General features: G+C 58.3%; 1 protein-coding gene across 11 annotated transcripts in view; it reads left to right on the forward strand.

Moving 5' to 3' along the window:
• The window catches only part of MYO18A (myosin XVIIIA), a 95,168-nt gene that overhangs the window by 64,281 nt on the left and 11,949 nt on the right, over positions 1–18,938 (forward strand). For 7 of the 11 annotated variants that reach the window (XM_029210616.1, XM_029210618.1, XM_029210621.1 and 4 more), the window contains 20 exons: positions 2,663–2,728; positions 5,783–5,911; positions 6,627–6,770; positions 7,160–7,249; positions 7,381–7,500; positions 7,699–7,810; positions 8,242–8,369; positions 8,701–8,855; positions 10,662–10,785; positions 10,874–11,074; positions 11,624–11,734; positions 12,207–12,311; positions 12,579–12,725; positions 13,089–13,202; positions 14,562–14,678; positions 14,868–14,951; positions 15,393–15,530; positions 17,613–17,798; positions 18,184–18,323; positions 18,774–18,818. In XM_029210616.1, coding sequence (XP_029066449.1) covers positions 2,663–2,728; positions 5,783–5,911; positions 6,627–6,770; positions 7,160–7,249; positions 7,381–7,500; positions 7,699–7,810; positions 8,242–8,369; positions 8,701–8,855; positions 10,662–10,785; positions 10,874–11,074; positions 11,624–11,734; positions 12,207–12,311; positions 12,579–12,725; positions 13,089–13,202; positions 14,562–14,678; positions 14,868–14,951; positions 15,393–15,530; positions 17,613–17,798; positions 18,184–18,323; positions 18,774–18,818 — 2,456 coding nt within the window. Of the gene's footprint in view, positions 1–2,662; positions 2,729–5,782; positions 5,912–6,626; positions 6,771–7,159; positions 7,250–7,380; positions 7,501–7,698; positions 7,811–8,241; positions 8,370–8,700; positions 8,856–10,661; positions 10,786–10,873; positions 11,075–11,623; positions 11,735–12,206; positions 12,312–12,578; positions 12,726–13,088; positions 13,203–14,094; positions 14,220–14,561; positions 14,679–14,867; positions 14,952–15,392; positions 15,531–17,612; positions 17,799–18,183; positions 18,324–18,773; positions 18,819–18,938 lie in introns of those variants that run through there. The other 4 variants (XM_029210619.1, XM_029210622.1, XM_029210620.1 and 1 more) reach the window with 2 other exon arrangements.

Here is an 18,938-nt window from a genome sequence, read left to right on the forward strand (position 1 = left end):
TGAATTTCTGGCTGTGTGAAGGGATGTCTCCCTGCCGTTCTCGGCTGTCACCTTGATCCCCAGAGGCAACTCCTCAGAGAGCCAAAGGGCTCCTTGAGCCGAGGAACCCTCCTGCACTGTGCTCTGGCCTCAGGCACTCAGCCTGACTCAGAAGGCGTCTCAGGCCTTAGGACGGCTCTCCTCAAAGAGAGAATGCTGTGCAGGACAGGGCAGGAAGCCCCCTGCCTCCTGCTGCCCCCCGAGTCACAGACCCACACTGATGGAGGCCTCAAAGACCTTCTCCCTACCCTCTCCATCCAGGACCTGCCAGTGTGCAGGGTGACCTTGGTGTGGCTATAGATGACCCACCCACACCCCCTTCTCTCTCACCCTTGACCTCCATTCCCGCCTCCCCCTCATGGCTACACCCAGCACCTCATCATCCCTGGAAATTCTCCGCTCCTGAAATCTCTCACCACAGCCTCCTACCTGTGCATCTGACCCCTTTCTTCCTCAGGACACCGGCTCTATGACTCCATCATCACCGCTCATTTCTGGACCCCACTCCATTTTCTCTGCTCTGTCCATTCCCTTCTGACTTCACTTCCTTTTCCTCTCAGTCTTGACGCCATGGTCCAGCCCTCCGGTCACTCGGCCTTCCTCACGCTCAGCTCTCCTGAGCCTCCCATAGCACCTTCCCTGCTCAATCCCAGCCCTGAAGGGCCGCCTTTGGACGTCTGCTCTCCTTGGCTTGGGGCTCCCAAAGGGCTGTGGGAGAAATTTATACAACTGCAGGGACTTGAATTCCTATAGGTTCATGGTCTCCAGGCTCACTGGACCCTTGGGCCCCATTTTCCACATGCTCCATCCTTACCTGGCCCCTGTTCTGAGCTCCTTCTCTGCTATTCCATTCTCCGTCTTTCTCCTCAAATCCTCCCCCACTGCACCTTCCCAGCAGTGGACCTTGCCTCCAAACTCTGATAAAATCGAGGCTCCAACTTCCTCCTGCCTTTGTACACTCCTCTCCAGGTGCCTCCTTCTTCCCCAGCCCTCCTGTCTGGGTGGGAGAGGTATCCTCCCTCCCCTTGTCCAGTCCCTTCTTCCCGTGCTTTGGAACCAATTCCCTTTGGCCTCTCTGGAGACCTGCTCCATCAGCGATACGTCTCTCTCTCTCCTGTTCCTCCGGCCTCTCCTTCTCTGCCGGCTCTTCTCTCAGTGGAGAAACGTTCCACAGACGTTACGTTCAGAAAGGAGCCTTCCATCAACCCTCCCTCGTGCCCTGCACCATCGACACTTAGTCTCCTCTTGCTGCCCTTGCTCCACTGCCATTCATTCCTCCACCGGTAGCTGCCTGGTTGCCACCCCTGACACCTGGGACTGGTCTTGTCCTCCCAAGCCCTCCATGTTGCCAGAGCTAATGGGCACTTTTCTGTGCTTCTTGCCAACATGTGACTGTTGACAGCTCTGTTCTTTTTGATACCTTCTCTGCTCAGCTTCTTTGATGCCACTCCTGGTTTTCCCCTTGTCTCTCCGTTCTTTCTTTCTCGGTCCCTCTAAGCTTCCCTTCTTTCACACCCCCCTGAAGTAAAGGTCTCTCTCTTCTTTAAGACTCCCTCCTTGGCCATTATCTGTTTTCTATTCTACACCCTCTTCCTGGGCAACCTCATTCATGCCCATCACTTCAATTACCTCATATATATTGATGACTCCCAGATCAATGCCTCTAGCCCAGGCCTCTCTCCCACGCCAGACGTGCATTTCTATCTAGCTGCTTTCTGGGCTGCTCTACCTGTACGCCTTTATAGTACCTCAAACTCAGCACGCTCACACCAAACTGATTATATCTCCTCCCAAACCTACTCTTTCTCTTGTATTGCCCACCTTGGAGAATGGCACCACTAACTAATTACTACACAAGTCAGAAACCTCCATGTGTCCCTAGCTTCCTCCCTCTCGTCTAACCCTCCCCCACATCGGGCAAGGCTTCATCTCCTTAAGGTCTCTCGCATCTCCCCCTCCTCTCCTCCCTTTGGGTCAGGCTCTAGCCTTCTCTCCTATGGATTCCTGCCTAAGGGGTCCATGCATCCTCCACTCACGTGCCGGTGGGATTTCTATCAAGAGCAAATCTGACCATGCGCCTCCCCGAGAGAACCCTCCAGGGGCTCTCGGAGCACACAGGCTCACGTCCTTTGGCCCCTGCGCACCTATCTACTTGCCCCTTAACTGCTGCCCGCCCCACCCTCCAGTTATACTGAACTACTCGGAGTTTCCTCGGTGCTCCCTGCTGTCTTATGCTTTCAGGCCTTTGCGCATGCTAGTACCTCTGCCTGAAATGCCCTCACCCCTACTCTGGCTAATTCTTACTTGTATCTAAAGACGGCACAAGCAACACCTCCTCCGAGTGCCTTCCACAGCTCCCTTGTCTGGCTTAGATGCCTCCTCCTCTGTGTACTTCACCAATTTTCTTGTCTCGCTCCCCAACAAGATAGCGTGTTCCTCTTGCAGTCATCTTTATATCCCCGGAATCCAGCAAGGGGCCTGACGCTGCAGAAGCCACCGAAAGTGCTCGCTGAATAAATAGCGGACCGAACGGAGGACGGGAAGGGCTGAGTGACTGGGAGAAGCCCTGCGTGGAGGCGGGGAGTCCCCGGGTGGGCTCCCTGACAGAGGCATCTCTCTGTAGGCGGTGGAGGAGCTGCTGGAGTCCTTGGACCTGGAGCAGAGCAGCTGCTGCATGGGCCTGAGCCGGGTGAGTTGTCCCTACAGGAAGGCAGCCGCTCTCACGCTCTGGTCACACTTGTCCACATGGCTGCCCCTCCCCTCCTGCTCTCCCTGCTCAGTCCAACTTCAGGAGTCTCCTGGGGCCCCTGCTGGGTCTTGCCCCCGCCAGCCCCCTTCCCCCCCAGCCACTCTGGGGCTGTCCTTCCTCTCAAGCTGCCCCCTTCAGAGCTGGGGGCCAGGAAGTAAAATACTCCAGCTGCAGCAAACTTGACTCTCCCTCCCTCTGAATAACTGGCTTGTTCAGTGCACGGAACACCTCTGTGATGTCAGGAGGGAGTGGGTCAGAAGGTGGCCCAGAATTGGCCTGAGTCCTGGTGTGGGGAATGGGGAAGACGGAAGGGAGAGCTGGGAGAGGCGGGAAGGCAGAGCCTCCTTGGGTGAGTCGTCTGGGGCTGCCAGGGTCCCAGAGAGCAAGCAGGGCTTGGTGAGGCTGTGCCGCCACCACCCGTCCAACAGGCCGAATTCCTCACCTGAATGGAACGTCGTGCATAAAAGGCAGGCGCACCTGGCCCCAGGTGCCAGTCTGCCGCGTCGCTCCATACCAGAGGGCCCGCCGAGCGTCCCTCCTGCGGGGCAGGGAGCCTGGACACCCCTGTCTCCCGAGACTGGGAGGCTTGACAGGTGGCATCCACGTTTGTGCTTCAAGGGCCAAGGTAGGACGGAGAGCAGTTGGGAGCCACCGGGAGGGTTCTGGACTGTCTATCTGTCAGCAGAGAGGGAAGGAACGCGTGGGAGTATGAGGTGGAAGGGGGTGCTCGCAAAAAAGCCTTGCGTATTGCTTGTCAGCTCTGTTCTCCCTGCTTTGCCTTCTGAGTCATGGTTTTGGTTCCTCTGCCCCCTCCCTCACTGGGGATCCGTTTCCTGTCCCCTGCCTCTGTCTTTGTCTGTGCTGTCCCTGGTTTATCCTCTTCCTTTGGGCCGTGGCTGTCCCTGTTGGTCTCTATTCCTTGGTTTCAGATCTGTTATTTTCTGCTTCTTTCCTTGTCCTCTGTGCCTTCTGTGGTCCCAGCCTCTTTCCGTGTCATCTTTCTGGTTTTGGTCTCTGCCGTTGTCTGGCTCACCTTCTTGCTCTCCTCCTCCCCACCTGTCTCTAAGCTCAGGAGTGGCCAGCTGAGCTTCCTCCCTGGGAGGCCTGCAGTCAGATTTTTCACTGCAGCCTCTTGCTCTCTCCCTGGGTGGGCTCCTGTCAACTCTGGCAGGCTGAGCCGCTGCTGGCTGGCCTTGGGGCTGGCACCTCCTCCAAGGTATGTCTTGGGTAGAAGAAGGCCTGTACAGACTGGTCCTCTTCCCAGCTGCCCTCTCCGACTCTCTGCATCATCCCAGGTGCCTGGCTGAACCAGGAGAACCCCAGGGCCCACTCACGCTCAGAGCAGAATTAGGGGCAAAGTCAGATGTTTGCTGACATCTGGTTTGGGAGAGAAGTTTCAGGGCTTCTGGGCTGTGGTTGGTACTGGCTGGTGAGTGAGGATTCCCTGTGTGTTTGTCCCGTTGCTTCAGAGGAAAGGGGGTCTCCACCTGAGCCCACAGGACCTTGAGGGTTCAGGCAGGGAAGTTTGGGTGTCTGAGAGCTTCCTGATGTTTGTAAAACGTGTATGGATAGGTGTGTTTCACGGGGAGAGATGGCCCTGAGATGTCACCTAATACTCAAAAAGACTCAACCCCACAAATGTACAGCGGTTAAGAGAGGTTTGAGGCTCACTGCTCTAGACTCCAGACCATCCTTTCGCTTCTCAGTGTATTTCTGGGCCTTTCTCCATCCCCCTCCCTGACACCTCACGTCTGCCTAGTCAGACTGACCACTGGCATGTTGGCCCACCCTCTCGGGGGACTTGGGTCTCTCACACCCCCTGTGGAATCTCAGGCTCACGCATCGTGGGAAACGGAGGCTCAGGTAGGGCTCGAGACCCACGGGAGATCCCAGGCGCTCAGCCCCGCGTGTTGCAGAGGACTGAGCTGGCTTTCTCCCAGGCCAGCCTCGGGGGACTAGGTTCCTGCCAGAGGCAGAGCTTTCTCAGCAGCAAGTGCGGGCTCTCTCCCCACTTCTTCCCTGGAGCGAGGCCTGGGGACACCGTGCCTATCGGTTCTGAATGTTTCCCGTGGAGTTCACATCTTCTCTTTGCCCCACAAAAGGGAATTTTCTGTCTTCTGGGCAAGGTGGAGGTGGTGTATACCTAGATGGCCTTTGCCCTCTGCAAGGATACTAGTCTTTTTTTCACCTGACGATTCCCCCTCTTCTTCTTCTCTTAGCACAGAACATTTTACCCAGTCCCAGCTCAGGGCACTGAAGAGTGAGAGGAAAGGCTGGGTGTGGGGACATCCAGCTGGTTCCCTCTCACGCCTGCCCTCCAGCCCCCAAACCCGTGTGACAGGTCCCTCGCCTGGGCCAACCCTCACCCACTCCACTGGCTCTTTCACGAGATGAAACCTGGGTGTGGGGGCAGGGTGTTGGCACATGAAAGAGGAGACAGTCCGACATGAAACGGAGCCGGGAGGATGCAGAGGAGGGGCCCCCTCCCTGGCCTCCCCCTTCTCTGCACTGCATCCTGGGCCTTTTCCTTCTTAAACACATGCACCACCATCCGCCTGATCGCAGGCAGCTGGAGGCCAGAGGCGGCTGGAGCCTGTGGCGGGCCTGCAGTGGCCGTGGGTACAGGGGCGTGGGCAGTGCTGCTGACAACCCTGGGGGAAGAAGCCATCATAGGTGTTGCTGAGGGGCATCTCCCCATATGACCGGCCGCCGCTTCACGTCCTTCTTGTCCCAGATACCTTCCCTCCGGCCTCCCTCTCCTTTCATCTCTTTCCCACCTTGCTCCTCCCCTTCCAAAGCCTCCCCAGCCCCCAGCCTGGCCCTCCTCCCTCAGCCTCTTGCTTCCTCCCTCCTCCTAGACCCCGGGGCTTTCAGGCTCTTCCCAGGCCCAGGGCCACGCTCTGGGCCTGCTGGCTTTCTGTGCCAGCTGCTTGTTCCTCCGCTGGCTTGCCCCCAGCCCAGGCTCCCACCTTCACCTGGCCTGCTTCTCCACAGGTGTTCTTCCGGGCAGGCACACTGGCGCGGCTGGAGGAGCAGCGGGATGAACAAACCAGCAGGAACCTGACCCTGTTCCAGGCAGCCTGCAGGGGCTACCTGGCCCGTCAGCACTTCAAGAAGAAAAAGGTGCTGCTCCAGGGACATCCCCATCCCACTCCTAAGCCTAGATGGGCAGAGCTGAGTTCCTGGGGTGGGGGAGGGACACTCGAGAGAACGTGCGGGCCAGGAGGCTGGTCGTGGGGCTATGAGTTATCGTTACCTGGGGGAGAAGAGGCTGGACATCCCAGGGGCAGCATGCCCTGGGCCAGGGCAGGGGATGGGCAGCTCCCCGGTGCCAGCGAGAGTGCTCGTGTACCCAGCGATGGGGTTGTGTGGCCTGGTCCGAGGGCTAGGGTGGTGGGGAGCAGGGCCCGGGCAAAGGTGGGCTCCGGATCATAGGCTGCTCCGTGAAGATTAAGGAGCTGCGGCAGCGACTCCTTTTCTTATTAGCAAGTCCAGAAAACAGCCAGTACCGCCGACTCTTGTGTTTCAGCAAGATTAGGTTTTATAGCACATCTAGGCCAGGGTGCTGGAAGTAATCAGGCAGCAAATAAAGCAGACGAAGTTATTCCTAATGATGGCGGAGCGGTTAGCGCCCAGTGCGGTGCTCCCAGGGCCGGGCTGTCTGCCTCCCACTCTCTAAGGAACGGAGGGAGGCTGGGGGCAAGGGGTGGCTTAGGGAGTGTTTGACTCGGGGTCAGTTGGCCAGAGGGGCAGCCCAACAGCTGAGCTGGTGGTGGGGAGGGTCCTGGTGGGCTCAGGACTGAGAGCCTGCTGTGTGCCACGCCTCACCCCAACTTAGATCCAAGACCTGGCCATTCGCTGTGTGCAGAAGAACATCAAGAAGAACAAAGGGGTGAAGGACTGGCCCTGGTGGAAGCTCTTCACCACGGTGCGACCCCTCATTGAGGTACAACTGTCGGAGGAGCAGATCCGGAACAAAGACGTACGTAACAGCTTGGGAAGGCCACGCTGCTGGGAGGGAAGGGCTGTAGTTGATCCACGTGGGCAAGAGTTTTGCCAGCTTCTCTTGGGCTCCTAAGTGCTCCTTTGTTTAGTCCAGAGAGCTGGTATCCTTGAACTATGCCCAGCAAACAGAAGGCATCCCTCTGGGGTGCTGGCTGAGCCCCTAGGTATCCTCTTAGGATAAGACCTCAAGCATCCTTAGCATATGGGGAAGGGTCTAGGGATGGAGCCCCAGGGAGGCAGTGGCTTCCAGTGCCCTTGTGTCCCGGCCCGAGCTTCACCAGCTTCATTCACCCCAAGGGTGCAGCTCCTGGGCCCCAACCTCTCCCAGTGCCTCTGGCTCACTTTGCCCGCCTTACTGCACCCTAGGAAGAGATCCAGCAGCTGAGGAGCAAGCTTGAGAAGGTGGAGAAGGAGCGGAATGAGCTGCGGCTCAGCAGTGACCGGCTGGAGACCCGGGTGAGTGCCTCCCAGCACCAGACAGACCGGCCCACCTCCGAAGGGCGCCCAGCCCAGGAGGCCCCCCACTGCTGTTCCAGCTGAGTGAGGCAGGCGGTTCAACTGGTGGCGACTCCCTCCCCCAACCACAGATCTCAGAGCTGACATCGGAGCTGACGGATGAACGTAACACGGGAGAGTCCGCCTCCCAGCTGCTGGACGCGGAGACCGCTGAGAGGCTCCGGGCTGAGAAGGAGATGAAGGAGCTGCAGGTAAGGGCAGGACCGTGCTAGCGGCTGTCGCACTCTAGTGCCCACTGCTCCCCCAATGATAGGTGGCACCTCTGCCACCAGCCCAGCACCCCTGCCTGCCCCGGGTAAGCTTATGACTGTGGTCTCGGTGGTTCAGGGGCGCGGGTGGTACTGCGCGGGGGGGTGGATCGACATACCTCATAGCCTCCTCTTCTGCAGACCCAGTATGATGCACTGAAGAAGAAAACGGAGGTGATGGAAATGGAAGTGATGGAGGCCCGTCTCATCCGGGCAGCTGAGATCAACGGGGAAGTGGAGGAGGATGACACAGGTGGGTCAGAGGCTGGAGGACTTGGAAGTGGCCTGAGTGGCAAGCTCTGATGCCCACCCCTAGGAAACCACACCCCTTGTCTCCTGTCTGTTGGGCTGTTTTAAGGCTACGTGAAATAAACTGATGAGAAAGTAGAGGTGCCAGTAAGTGCAGGCGATTGTCGTGGAGGGCGGTAACAGCCATGATAATGATGATGTCTGAGGACCACGGTCTGCTGGTCCCTGGGGAGAAGACAGCACACGTGGCCACATCGCCCTCTCTAGGCTTCTCCCAGCTAGTGGCTCCTCCTGCCTTGGGAGGAAGCCACCATTCCAGGGACCTTTCTGAGTCCCTCCAGCTGACTCCACCTGCTGCCCCATCCTTTGTCCCCTCGGCCCCTTCTCAGGGACTCTCAGCAGCTCGGTCCTCCCTTGTCTGCCCCCACCCCACAGGTGGCGAGTGGCGCCTAAAGTATGAGCGAGCAGTGCGGGAGGTGGACTTCACCAAGAAGCGGCTCCAGCAGGAGTTTGAGGACAAGCTGGAGGTGGAGCAGCAGAGCAAGAGGCAGCTGGAGAGGCGGGTGAGTCTGGTGGAAGAAGCGGAGGTCTGTGCCTAGGAGGAGCTGGGAGAAGCTGGGAGGGGCTTGGCGCCACGTGTTGGCCCAGGGAATGGCCGGAGCCAGGCAGGCCCTGGGAGCAACGGGGAAGGGTTGACATGTTCGCCTCTCGGTTCGGGGGACAACCAAAGGCAAGCTATTGTTAAGAGTGTCTTAGGTTCCCTGGACGACCCTGACTTCATCCCCCATCCCCACATCTCCCCCTCATTCACGCACTTCCTTCGCCTCACCTCTTGGACTGATACTTCTGGGCCTCTCAATGGCGGCTGGCCCTGCACCCCATCTTGCCCCCTAGCTTGGAGACCTGCAGGCAGATGGTGACGAGAGCCAGCGGGCCCTGCAGCAGCTCAAGAAGAAGTGCCAGCGGCTGACGGCCGAGCTGCAGGACACCAAGCTGCACCTGGAGGGCCAGCAAGTCCGCAACCACGAGCTGGAGAAGAAACAGAGGAGGTGGGTGGGTCCCCTGCCCTGGACGCAGCGGACTTCCTAGAGCGGCCCGAGACAGGATCCCCTGCCTCCCTCCGGGGAGGAGAGAAGAGGGGGCCTGAATTTGGCCAGCGGCTTTGCCTGCATGGTCACTCATCCTGGAATGTGAGTCAGAGTCTCACTCCTAAGGAGCACGCAGACCACAGCCCCACCGACGGCCTGCTCAGGGCTTCACTCTCGGACATGCTCCCCTCAGTATGTGCTGTCACCCTGCCTGGGGCCAGGAAGGATGGGTGTCAGCCAGAGCCCATGCAGGAACCTCTCCACGGCGGCCCTGCCTCTTGCCCTCGCCCGGCTCCCCATCTCTCCCTTGCCTTAGCTACACAAACACACTCTCCTGACTAATGTCGTTAAACTATCGTGCCACTTCCATCTCATTATGGTAAATGTAATGACACAAAGGGGGGAAGGTGTAGCCCTCACAGGAGAAAATCCCATCTAAATTAATTTCCCTGGCTGGGGATGGGAATGGGATGCCTCTGTTAGTAACAGGGAGGAACCCTCACACCCTGGGAACAGCAGCGTGCCCCAGGGGGTGGGAACGGCACCCGGTTCCCCGCTGCAGGGGTCAGGTTCTCAGCAGAGCCACCAGTTGCCTTTGTGAAGGGGCAGCCCTACACCCACGCCCCTGGGGGTGAGGACGGCAGGGCTGAGTCCTTTCAGTGACACAGGGTTACCCTCGGCCTCCTGGGCTCACTCGGGCCTGCCAGGCTGCTGCTTTGCAGAGAGTGGGGGGAGGTAGGAAGGCCTTATATTTCTCCCTCCCAGCTCTGTGACTCTCTGCTTCCCTAGTTCTCATCTTTACCCCCACCTTCCCTTTTACTTAGTGGCAGACACCCTTAGCGGGACACCCCGCCCCCGCTCAGAGCACCCCCCTGACAGTGCCAGCTCGGCCTAGTTACCGTCTCACTGCACTCCTCGCTGGGCACCTTATTAGGTTTCAGCTGCCCGGAGTTTTCTTACTTTTTTTTTGATGTGGAGTTGGGATGGGGATGAGCTGTTCAGTTTTTGACCTGAAGCCCGATTAGCTCTTCAGTGAAGGTGGTAAGAGGAATTTCAGCAATTTGCTCCTTCTGTAGCGTCACTGGGCAGGAAAATGGAAGGCTGGGAAGTGGAGAAGTGAAGAAAGAGGCCCCCGACCGTGGCCCGTGTGCCCGTTGAAGCATGCTGCCAGCCGGGCACAGTGGGACTGGGGCCTCCAGCCTGGTGTGGGGTGTTCTGGGGGTGACAGGGGTGCTGCTGGGGCAGGTGGGCCTGGCCAGGGCCTGGTGCTCAGAGGTGGGGCAGCAGCCAGCTGCTCCATCTAAAGTTGCCAGACTGAACTGTAGAAAGTGAGTTAGACACGGCAGGACATCCATTTCTACCCATTCTGATGCCCGCTCTGCCCTCACCCTGGTCCCTCTTCCCATTCTTTGATCTGTTGAAAGGGAAAAGGTCGAGACTTAATGCCAGAGGAGAGTCTGTCCACCTCTTCCCTGGAAGCAGTCTGTGGTTCCCTCTGAGGCCCATCTGGTGAAAAGGCTCCTTGGACCTGTGTGATGAAATCCCTACCCACCCCATCCCAGACCAGGTTGCTCAGCAGGGCCTAGGTGGCCTGACCTGGGACCCCTGAATGTCACCTGACCACTGGCCCCAAGTTCAGGCTGCATGATTCCCCCTGACTTGGGTCCTGTCCATATCTGTGGCACCACTTCCTGGCGGCCTCTGGGTGCTGGAGACCTGGACTCTTCCCTTATCTGATGGAGCCGCCATGGCCACGCTCCCTCGCAGGTTTGACAGTGAGCTCTCGCAGGCGCATGAGGAGGCCCAGCGGGAGAAGCTGCAGCGGGAGAAGCTGCAGCGGGAGAAGGACATGCTCCTCGCCGAGGCTTTCAGCCTGAAGCAGCAGATGGAGGTGCGTGGGGCTTCCCATCATCCATACCCCAACCCCGTCACAGGCTCGGGCCAGCCCAGGGCCAGCCTCATCTTCTCTTTTGCTCCAGGAGAAAGACATGGACATTGCGGGATTCACCCAGAAGGTTGTGTCATTGGAGGCTGAGCTCCAGGACATTTCTTCCCAAGAGTCCAAGGATGAGGCCTCTTTGGCCAAGGTCAAGAAACAGCTCCGAGACCTGGAGGCCAAGGTCAAGGATCAGGAGGAGGAGCTGGATGAGCAGGCGGGGACCATCCAGATGCTGGAGCAGGTGCTGAGGGCTTGGCTGAGGGAAGGCACTGCTGTCCCCACAGCTACCCCGGGGTGTGGGCCAGAGGAGGACAAGATCCCAAATTCAGTCAATCTTTCCTTCTCTTATTCACAAAGTATTGAGGGAGCACCTGATCCGTGCCAACCACAGTGTGAAGATAATTAAGCTTTCATGGTACTTTCCACAAGAACAGATCTTAATTGACCTCCACTGGTGAGGGGCTCAGAGTGCATGGCAGCAGGAAGGCCATGAGCCCATCCAGCCTGCCACTGAGCTACCGTGTCAGTTCAGGGAGCTAGAGCCTGGAGGCCAAGTGGAAAAGCTGCAGGACTGCCCCCACCCCCAGCAGCCTTCTCTGGGCCTGTGCCAGGCATCTAGGAAAGGAGTTCAGCTTCTCTGGAGAAGTCACTTGCCATAGAAACAAGGTGGGAGCAAAGGGAGACGTTCCCTGCTCCCAAGCCTGGGGAGAGCGGCCCATGAGGGTGCAGTGGGGAGGGGTCAGGATGCTGCTGGGAAAGAAACCCAGTCCCTACTCCCACCCACCTCCAGGCCAAGCTGCGGCTCGAGATGGAGATGGAGCGGATGAGGCAGACCCATTCCAAGGAGATGGAGAGTCGGGATGAGGAGGTGGAGGAGGCCCGGCAGTCGTGTCAGAAAAAGGTAAAGCAATGGGCGCTTACCTGTCTAATATAAATGCCGGTTCCCCCATCACTGCTTTGAAGTAAGGGCTTTTCTGTTTCTTTACCTTAGCCACACGATTTTCCATTGCTATTCAGGACCAGGAATCTCCGCTCGGGATCCTGGCATTGGCTGGGATGTGTGTTCTCAGGGTCTGTAGAGAAGCTCAGGCCCTTGAGGAGTTAATGCCCCCTGCTTTCTGTGCCAAGAAGCAGGCACAAGGACTCTGGAGCAAGGGCTCCCACACGGGCCTGGGCCCCTGTGCATGGCCTGCCGTCCCTCCTCTCCCTCCCAGGCCGCTTTGAAACCCTAGGAACGTCGAATTCAGGGTCTGCCCCTCTGGGGTCATCCATGCTCAGCGCCGCCCCACTCTTTTTGCGGGGTGGGAGGATCCAGCAGGGAAGGGGCTGGCTGGCACCAGACACTGAAGGGACGAATGGGCCCCTGTTCCCAGTTAAAGCAAATGGAAGTACAGCTCGAGGAGGAGTATGAGGACAAGCAGAAGGTGCTGCGGGAAAAGCGGGAGCTGGAGAACAAGGTGGCCACGCTCAGTGACCAGGTGAGTGGAGACTGCTGGCTGCCGCAGGGAGAGCTGGGGACAGGAGGGGTGCTGGTTCCGTAGGGCCCGCTGTCATCACCTGTGGGATGGGTGATCACATCCACTGCACACTGGGGTTTCTCACCAGCAGGCATAATCCTGGCACTTCCTCTGTCATTGCTCATTAGGCATCTCTGAGAATGAGGGTAGGGTGAGGAGTGGGCTTGGGGAAGACAGGAGGAGGCCCCGGGGCAGAGCCCAGAGCCCCAGCTTCTGGTGTCCACCCAGGTGAACCAGCGAGACTTTGAGTCAGAGAAGCGGCTCCGGAAAGACCTGAAGCGCACCAAGGCCCTGCTGGCAGATGCTCAGATCATGCTGGACCACCTGAAGAACAGCGCGCCCAGCAAGAGGGAGATCGCCCAGCTGAAGAACCAGGTACCTGCAGACAGGAAGTCATCAGCTTTCTCTCTCTCCCTCCTGCCCCTGTCAGTGGTTCTTGAGTCCTCGGGAAGGGAGGTGACAGGGAAGTGGGGAGAAGCCAGACTCCCCAGGGTCTGCGCATGCTATATGCATGACTGTCAAGCCCCGGATGGTATGGACGGGCCCAGCATCCACCACCCCTGTCATGGGAGGAGATGTCGGTACACACACAACACATCACAGCCCTGGGGTCTGAAGTAAACAGGGGAGAAGGAGAGCTCCTGGGTTCTCTCTCCCCTGCGAGCCTCCTGCACAGCCCTCCTGCCCCCAGGGAATGGCTGACGTCTCTCCCTGGGGCGGGGGTGGCTCTCTGTCCAGCTGGAGGAGTCAGAGTTCACCTGTGCAGCAGCCGTGAAAGCGCGCAAAGCAATGGAGGTGGAGATCGAAGACCTGCACCTGCAGATTGACGACATCGCCAAAGCCAAGACGGCGGTGAGGATGCGGGGTGTGCCGGGCCAGATTCGGGGGGTGCTGAGGGAGAATGGAGCTGTGACAGTGGCTGCTTTTACCCCAAACAGGGCTCATTCCCCAGCCCGGTCCCTTCACGCCAGGGCTTTCTGCGGCTTTCCTCCCCTCCTCTGCCTCTCCCCACTCAGAGCAGAGGCCTGGGAGGGGGTGAGGTGGAGGAGGGAGCCAGCAAGGGCCCATCTCCCTGTTTAACCACCTGTCTGTGGGCACTTGGCCACAGGCCCCGACACCGTAAATAAAGGCAGCAGATGTGGCTGAGGGATGTAAACAGGCACCTAGAGGTTAGCAGAAGCGCCGATAAGAAGGTGGGATGGCTCCGTTTCCCTCGCCTGCCCCTGGCCAGCCCACTGACAAGCCCAAGCGGCAGCTATAATTAGAGCGCTTATTTAATGCCTTGCTTTTAATTCCCCACCTCTCCCACGGCCCGTCCATCGGCCGAAAACTCATTACTGGGATACGGCCACCGGTACCTCCTCAGGCAGGGAATGGGGCAGGGGAGGAGGCTGGGCCTGGCTCTGGGCTCCCTGGCCCCCCAGCTAGTCACCTGACTGCTGAGAGATGCCAGTCTCCTGGGCTTGATTTATCCCCGTGACATTTATGCTCCTCAGCAGTTTTCAGGTGAGTAATTCAAATTCCTTAATTGTGTTAAAAAGGGCTGTTATAAAATTACCATTTTATTTAAATCCGAGTTAATAAATTTCTTGGCGGAGTCTTCCGCAGCTCCGCACGTCCCGGTAACAAGATGGATGGGGCAGAGAAGGAGCCAATGCAGTCATTTTGGTTTGGAATTACAGGCTAATAGATTCATTCATTTCCTGAAGCTGCTGTTGGCTGTCTCTTCTCCTCCCCCCGCCAGGAGTGGACTTGGCTGTGGGCGCTGGATGGCCAGGGAGCAGGCAGTCCCAGGAGAAACATGCCAGGAGAGTTTCACAGATTTGAGGGGTCCTTCCTTGGGGCCTGAAGGGGGCAGAGTGCGCACAGGTTAGGGCCTGAACACTAGTGCTAGGACGATGGGTCCTTGGTTCTGGACAGACCTTTTCTGCCTTCTCATTAGCCTCCAAAGAGCTGTCAGAAAGCAGCTGTCATTTAGCCCAGGGTCTGCCTGAGCTGCAGAGACAGCCCTTTTCCCTCAGCTCCCTGGCCCACAGCAGGACAGGCAGTTCCCTGAGCATCACTGGTCCTGGAACCTCCTCCAGCGGGTGGACCTGGCCCTATCATCACCCCGTCCCATTGGAGGCGGCCTAGGGAGGTTCAGTCTTTCCACCAAGGGCCATCAGGCAGGCCAGGCCTGATGCTCTCTGATCTGTCTTCACCTCTGTCCAGCTGGAGGAGCAGCTGAGCCGCCTTCAGCGTGAGAAGAATGAGATGCAGAGCCGGCTGGAGGAGGATCAGGAGGACATGAATGAGCTGATGAAGAAGCACAAGGCAGCCGTGGCTCAGGTACCCTGCCCAGGAGTGCCCCACCGCACCCTGCAGAAGCACCGTCCCCTGGTCCTCCTCTAGGTCCCTGGCACAGCCTCTTCTTCGGGGGGGTCATGGTGCCTGTGTGCCCTGGCCTCAGTGAGGGGTGGGGTGGGATGGATTTGGTGCTCATGGGGGATCCTGCTTCAGCACCCTCTCCTTTGCCAGGCCTCCCGGGATCTGGCTCAGATGAATGATCTCCAAGCTCAGCTAGAAGAAGCCAACAAAGAGAAGCAAGAGCTACAGGAGAAGGTAGGGAGCAGGGTCTCCCTTGGTAGAGAGAGGGTGCCAGGGTCACTGTGTGTGGGGACCAACTCCCAAGCTCACAGGCAAGCACGTGCTTCTCTCTGCCATCAGTCAGCGTCAGCAAGTGCAGAGGCCTAGGCTTGGAGCCGTGTCGCCCTAGCAGACGTTTCGGCTTCAGCTGCCTCATTTCACATTTCTATGCCCTCTCTGGTCCTTAGCTTTCTCTTTTCTCTCCAAAGGGCAAAATCTGTGCTCGCGCAGGGCCGGGTGGGGAATGCCCCTGGCTCGGGGCCCCATCCTTCCACCTCCCTGTGCATCCCTCCCTCCCTCAGCCTTCTAGTCACCATGGTGATCTTGCTGGGGGGTGGGGAGAGAGAGAACCTGCCCCTTCCCTTTCCAGGCTCAGTTCTTTCTTCCCTTCCTGCCCCCCCCCCCCCAACCCCGCAGCTACAAGCCCTCCAGAGCCAAGTGGAGTTCCTGGAGCAGTCCATGGTGGACAGGTCCCTGGTGAGCAGGCAGGAAGCTAAGATCCGGGAGCTGGAGACACGCCTGGAGTTCGAAAGGACCCAAGTGAAGCGGCTGGAGGTGGGTGCACACTTCCCCGTCCAGTCCTCAGCAGGCAGGGCTGAGCGGCCCCAGCAGCTGGAGCCACGCATGCTCAGCAGGGCCCGGCAGGCCCGCAGCCACTCTGCTCCACGGAGGCCTCTGCCAAGCTGCCAGGCCAGCTGACGGGGCGGGTGCCTTCTCCCCCGCTCACCAGGCCTGCTCTCTGGGCACCGCGGAGCCTGCCCGCTTTACATTCTGACCCTGTGCTTGCTTTCTGCCAAGGGACCAGAGCAGCTTAGCTTTTCGTCTTCATGTTTTCCTCCACCGTGGACTCCCCCCCGCCGGTCCCCTCACTCGCTCTCCGGCAGGGTCATAAATATGCAGCGGACAGCGCCACTTCTGCAAGGGCTGGAGTCTGTCCTCTCATCTCACCCGCTCGCTCTTTCTCTCCCTCCCGTTTTTTAATTCCCTTTTTTCCTCAGTTCTTCCCATGCTTGCAGTCTCTGCCTTTTCTCCTTCCCTCTTCATTTTCCTCCATTTTGGCCCCATTTTTTCTTCTCCCTCTGTTTATTTTCTCCCCAATCTCATTCCCTTTCTTACCCTGACCTATCTCTTCCTTTCTCCCCACCCCATTTGTCCTCTCCCTCTACTTTTCACCCTCTTCCCTTCGACCCTTCTCCTTTTTCTGTTCACCTTCATCTTCCCTTTCCACCCCTCCTTCCCCCCAACTGTAATCTCCAACCTCCACGTTTAATCCTTTCGGTTCCACCCTCCTGAAGCCAGCGTGCTCCAGCCCCTCCCTCTCCAGCAGAGCAGGTAGGAAGAAAGAGGCCAGCAGAATGATATCTCCAGGTTTACACCGCTCTCACCCTGTTTTAAGTTCTCCTTCTCCATCCCAAGCATGTAGACATCTGTCTGAGCACTGACAGGCCTTCATGAGAAGTATGTTCATGGTGTGGGTGCTGAGGAACATCCCTGCCACCTCCCCATTCACCCCTGAGTCGGTGGAGCAGGAAAGAGGGTGGGGATGGAAATAGGTGACTATGGAGCTGGCAGTGGGCCTCGGAGGGCATTAGCACCCTTGACCTTCGAAGAAAATATGGCTGGACCTCCCAGGACAGGGTCACAGTCCTCCGGCGAGCTAGAGAGAGTGAAGGAGACTTAGTAATAGTCCACGTTCTGCCTTGGTAATATTTTGATCCACGTTTTACACACAGGAAGGGTTAAGTAGGTTGCCTAAGGCCCCGAAGCTATCAAGGGGCAGAGGAGGCCACTGGTCTGGTGGATGTAAAATAGGACAGACCTGCTGCACTTGCCTCCTTTTCTCGTGGGCCCCAGTCCCTTTCCTCAACTCTCTCATTTTCCTTCTGCTCAGAAAGGCAGTATGGTGGTTTAGATGCACAGAATGTTAAACACATACAGCCCTTAGACATGTAGCCTTATTTTAGAGACATAGAGGCTGGGGGCTGAGAGTGGCGACCCCACGGCCAGTCAGTGGTAGAACCAAGGATTAGGACCAGAAGCAGCGTTCTTCCCTCACGCTCTGCCCCAATCTCCAGGGCTTTTTTTGCTCAGCGTCCTATGGCGCAGAAGGGGAAAATGTGTTCACGTTTCGGGGGAAAGAGAGATTCATCAGGCTTAGAGGAATGGCTTTGTGTTTGGCACGTGATGACTGCTCAGTCTCCTCCTCATCCAGAATTCTGCCATTTACTTCTGAGCACAGGCCCTAGCCTTTGGAGCTTCTGGGTTTAGGGTCTCTGAGGGAAACCCTGCTGCCTGTGGAGGCACCACACATGGCATCAGTGTGGACAGGCCCAGACTCTAGCCAGAGCTCTCCTCCGACCTAGGTGGTGATAATGATGATAATAGCACTTTTCATCTTCCAGAGTCCCTTCACGTGCATTACTTTATTCGGGCCTTAAAAGACCCCTGGGGAATAGGTGTTATTCTCCCTTTTTCACAGAAGGACAAAGGAAGTCACCTCCGAGGGCTTTCGTTGCTTGCCCACCTAGCCAGTGAGCGGGGCAGCCGGAGCTGGACCCGGGTCTCCTGAGTCTGGAGCTCTGCCACACCCCGCTCTCTGTCTGGCTGATGGGTCCCTCTTCCCACCTCCCTGTCCAGAGCCTGGCCGGCCGGCTCAAGGAGAACATGGAGAAGCTGACCGAGGAACGGGATCAGCGCACGGCGGCTGAGAACCGGGAGAAGGAGCAGAACAAGCGGCTACAGCGGCAGCTCCGGGACACCAAGGAGGAGATGGGCGAGCTTGCCAGAAAGGAGGCCGAGGCGAGCCGCAAGAAGCATGAACTGGTAATGCCCCCTACCCACGAGGCCTGAGGCTGGCGGCCCTCTGAGAAGCTGCTAAGCACACACCTCACCCGTGGGCTTGTGGAGGCGGGCTGCAAAGAAAGCATGGTTTAATTCTAAACCAGAATTAGAGGGAAGAGAACATGTCAAGAACACAGTCCACAAAGCCTCAGGGCAGGCCAGGGGCCAAGGGTGGTACCGGAGTCTCTGTCAGGCAAGGCCAGGCCTCAACAGCCCAGCAACAGCAGAGCAGAGAAGGCTCTGCAGGTTCTCAGCGGCACCCACGTAGCTGCTGCCTGGCCCAGGGAGACTGGAAGCCGGCCTTTTCTGGGGCAGCTGGGTGAGAGACTGCCCTCCCGTGGACTGGACTGCCCCCTCTCCCTCCTAGGAGATGGATCTGGAGAGTCTGGAAGCTGCTAACCAGAGCCTACAGGCTGATCTGAAACTGGCGTTCAAGCGCATCGGGGACCTGCAGGCCGCCATTGAGGACGAGATGGAGAGTGATGAGAACGAGGACCTCATCAACAGGTGAGGGGCCTCTATGGCAACCGTGGCCGGCTTGGAGGCCCTCTTGACTGCCTCCAGACCAGGTAGAACAGCTGCAATCTGGGTCTCCCCACCACTGAGCCTCTAGCCCACCATTGCCCTCATTGCCAGACCCCAGCATGGACCCTGTCCTGCAGCATCTGAGGGCTGGACAGCTGCTGCCCGGGTGAGACTTGCCCCTATCCCACCTGAAGGCCGAGGCCCCATCCTGCTCCTGGGATGCCCGGGGAGCCTGCTCCTTTAGGGTAGGGGAATGATGCCCCAGGCGGCCTGGACCGCCCTCTGAGGACAGCACTGTCCCACCTCCTGGTCTCAGCCAGCCAGAGCCTTGTCTTGCTGAGGAAGGAGGGGTCCTCGGCTGAGAGGTCCACCTTGGTTGACTTTTCTGTGTTCTTCCGGCCCCCTTGCCCACCATTTTCTTTCTGTTTCCAGTTTGCAGGACATGGTGACAAAGTATCAGAAAAGAAAGAATAAACCGTGAGGACTGGAGCGCACGCGCTCTCTGCCTCTCCTCGCGTGGTGTCTAACCTCCCCCTAACCCTGGGCTCCCGCCCTGCTGCATGTCGCATGTGGACACACAGCCTCCTCTCCTCCTCT

Source organism: Monodon monoceros, unplaced genomic scaffold (genome assembly GCF_005190385.1).
Source record: "Monodon monoceros isolate NGI ecotype Baffin Bay Population unplaced genomic scaffold, NGI_Narwhal_1 Super_Scaffold_9, whole genome shotgun sequence".
NCBI lineage: Eukaryota > Metazoa > Chordata > Mammalia > Artiodactyla > Monodontidae > Monodon > Monodon monoceros.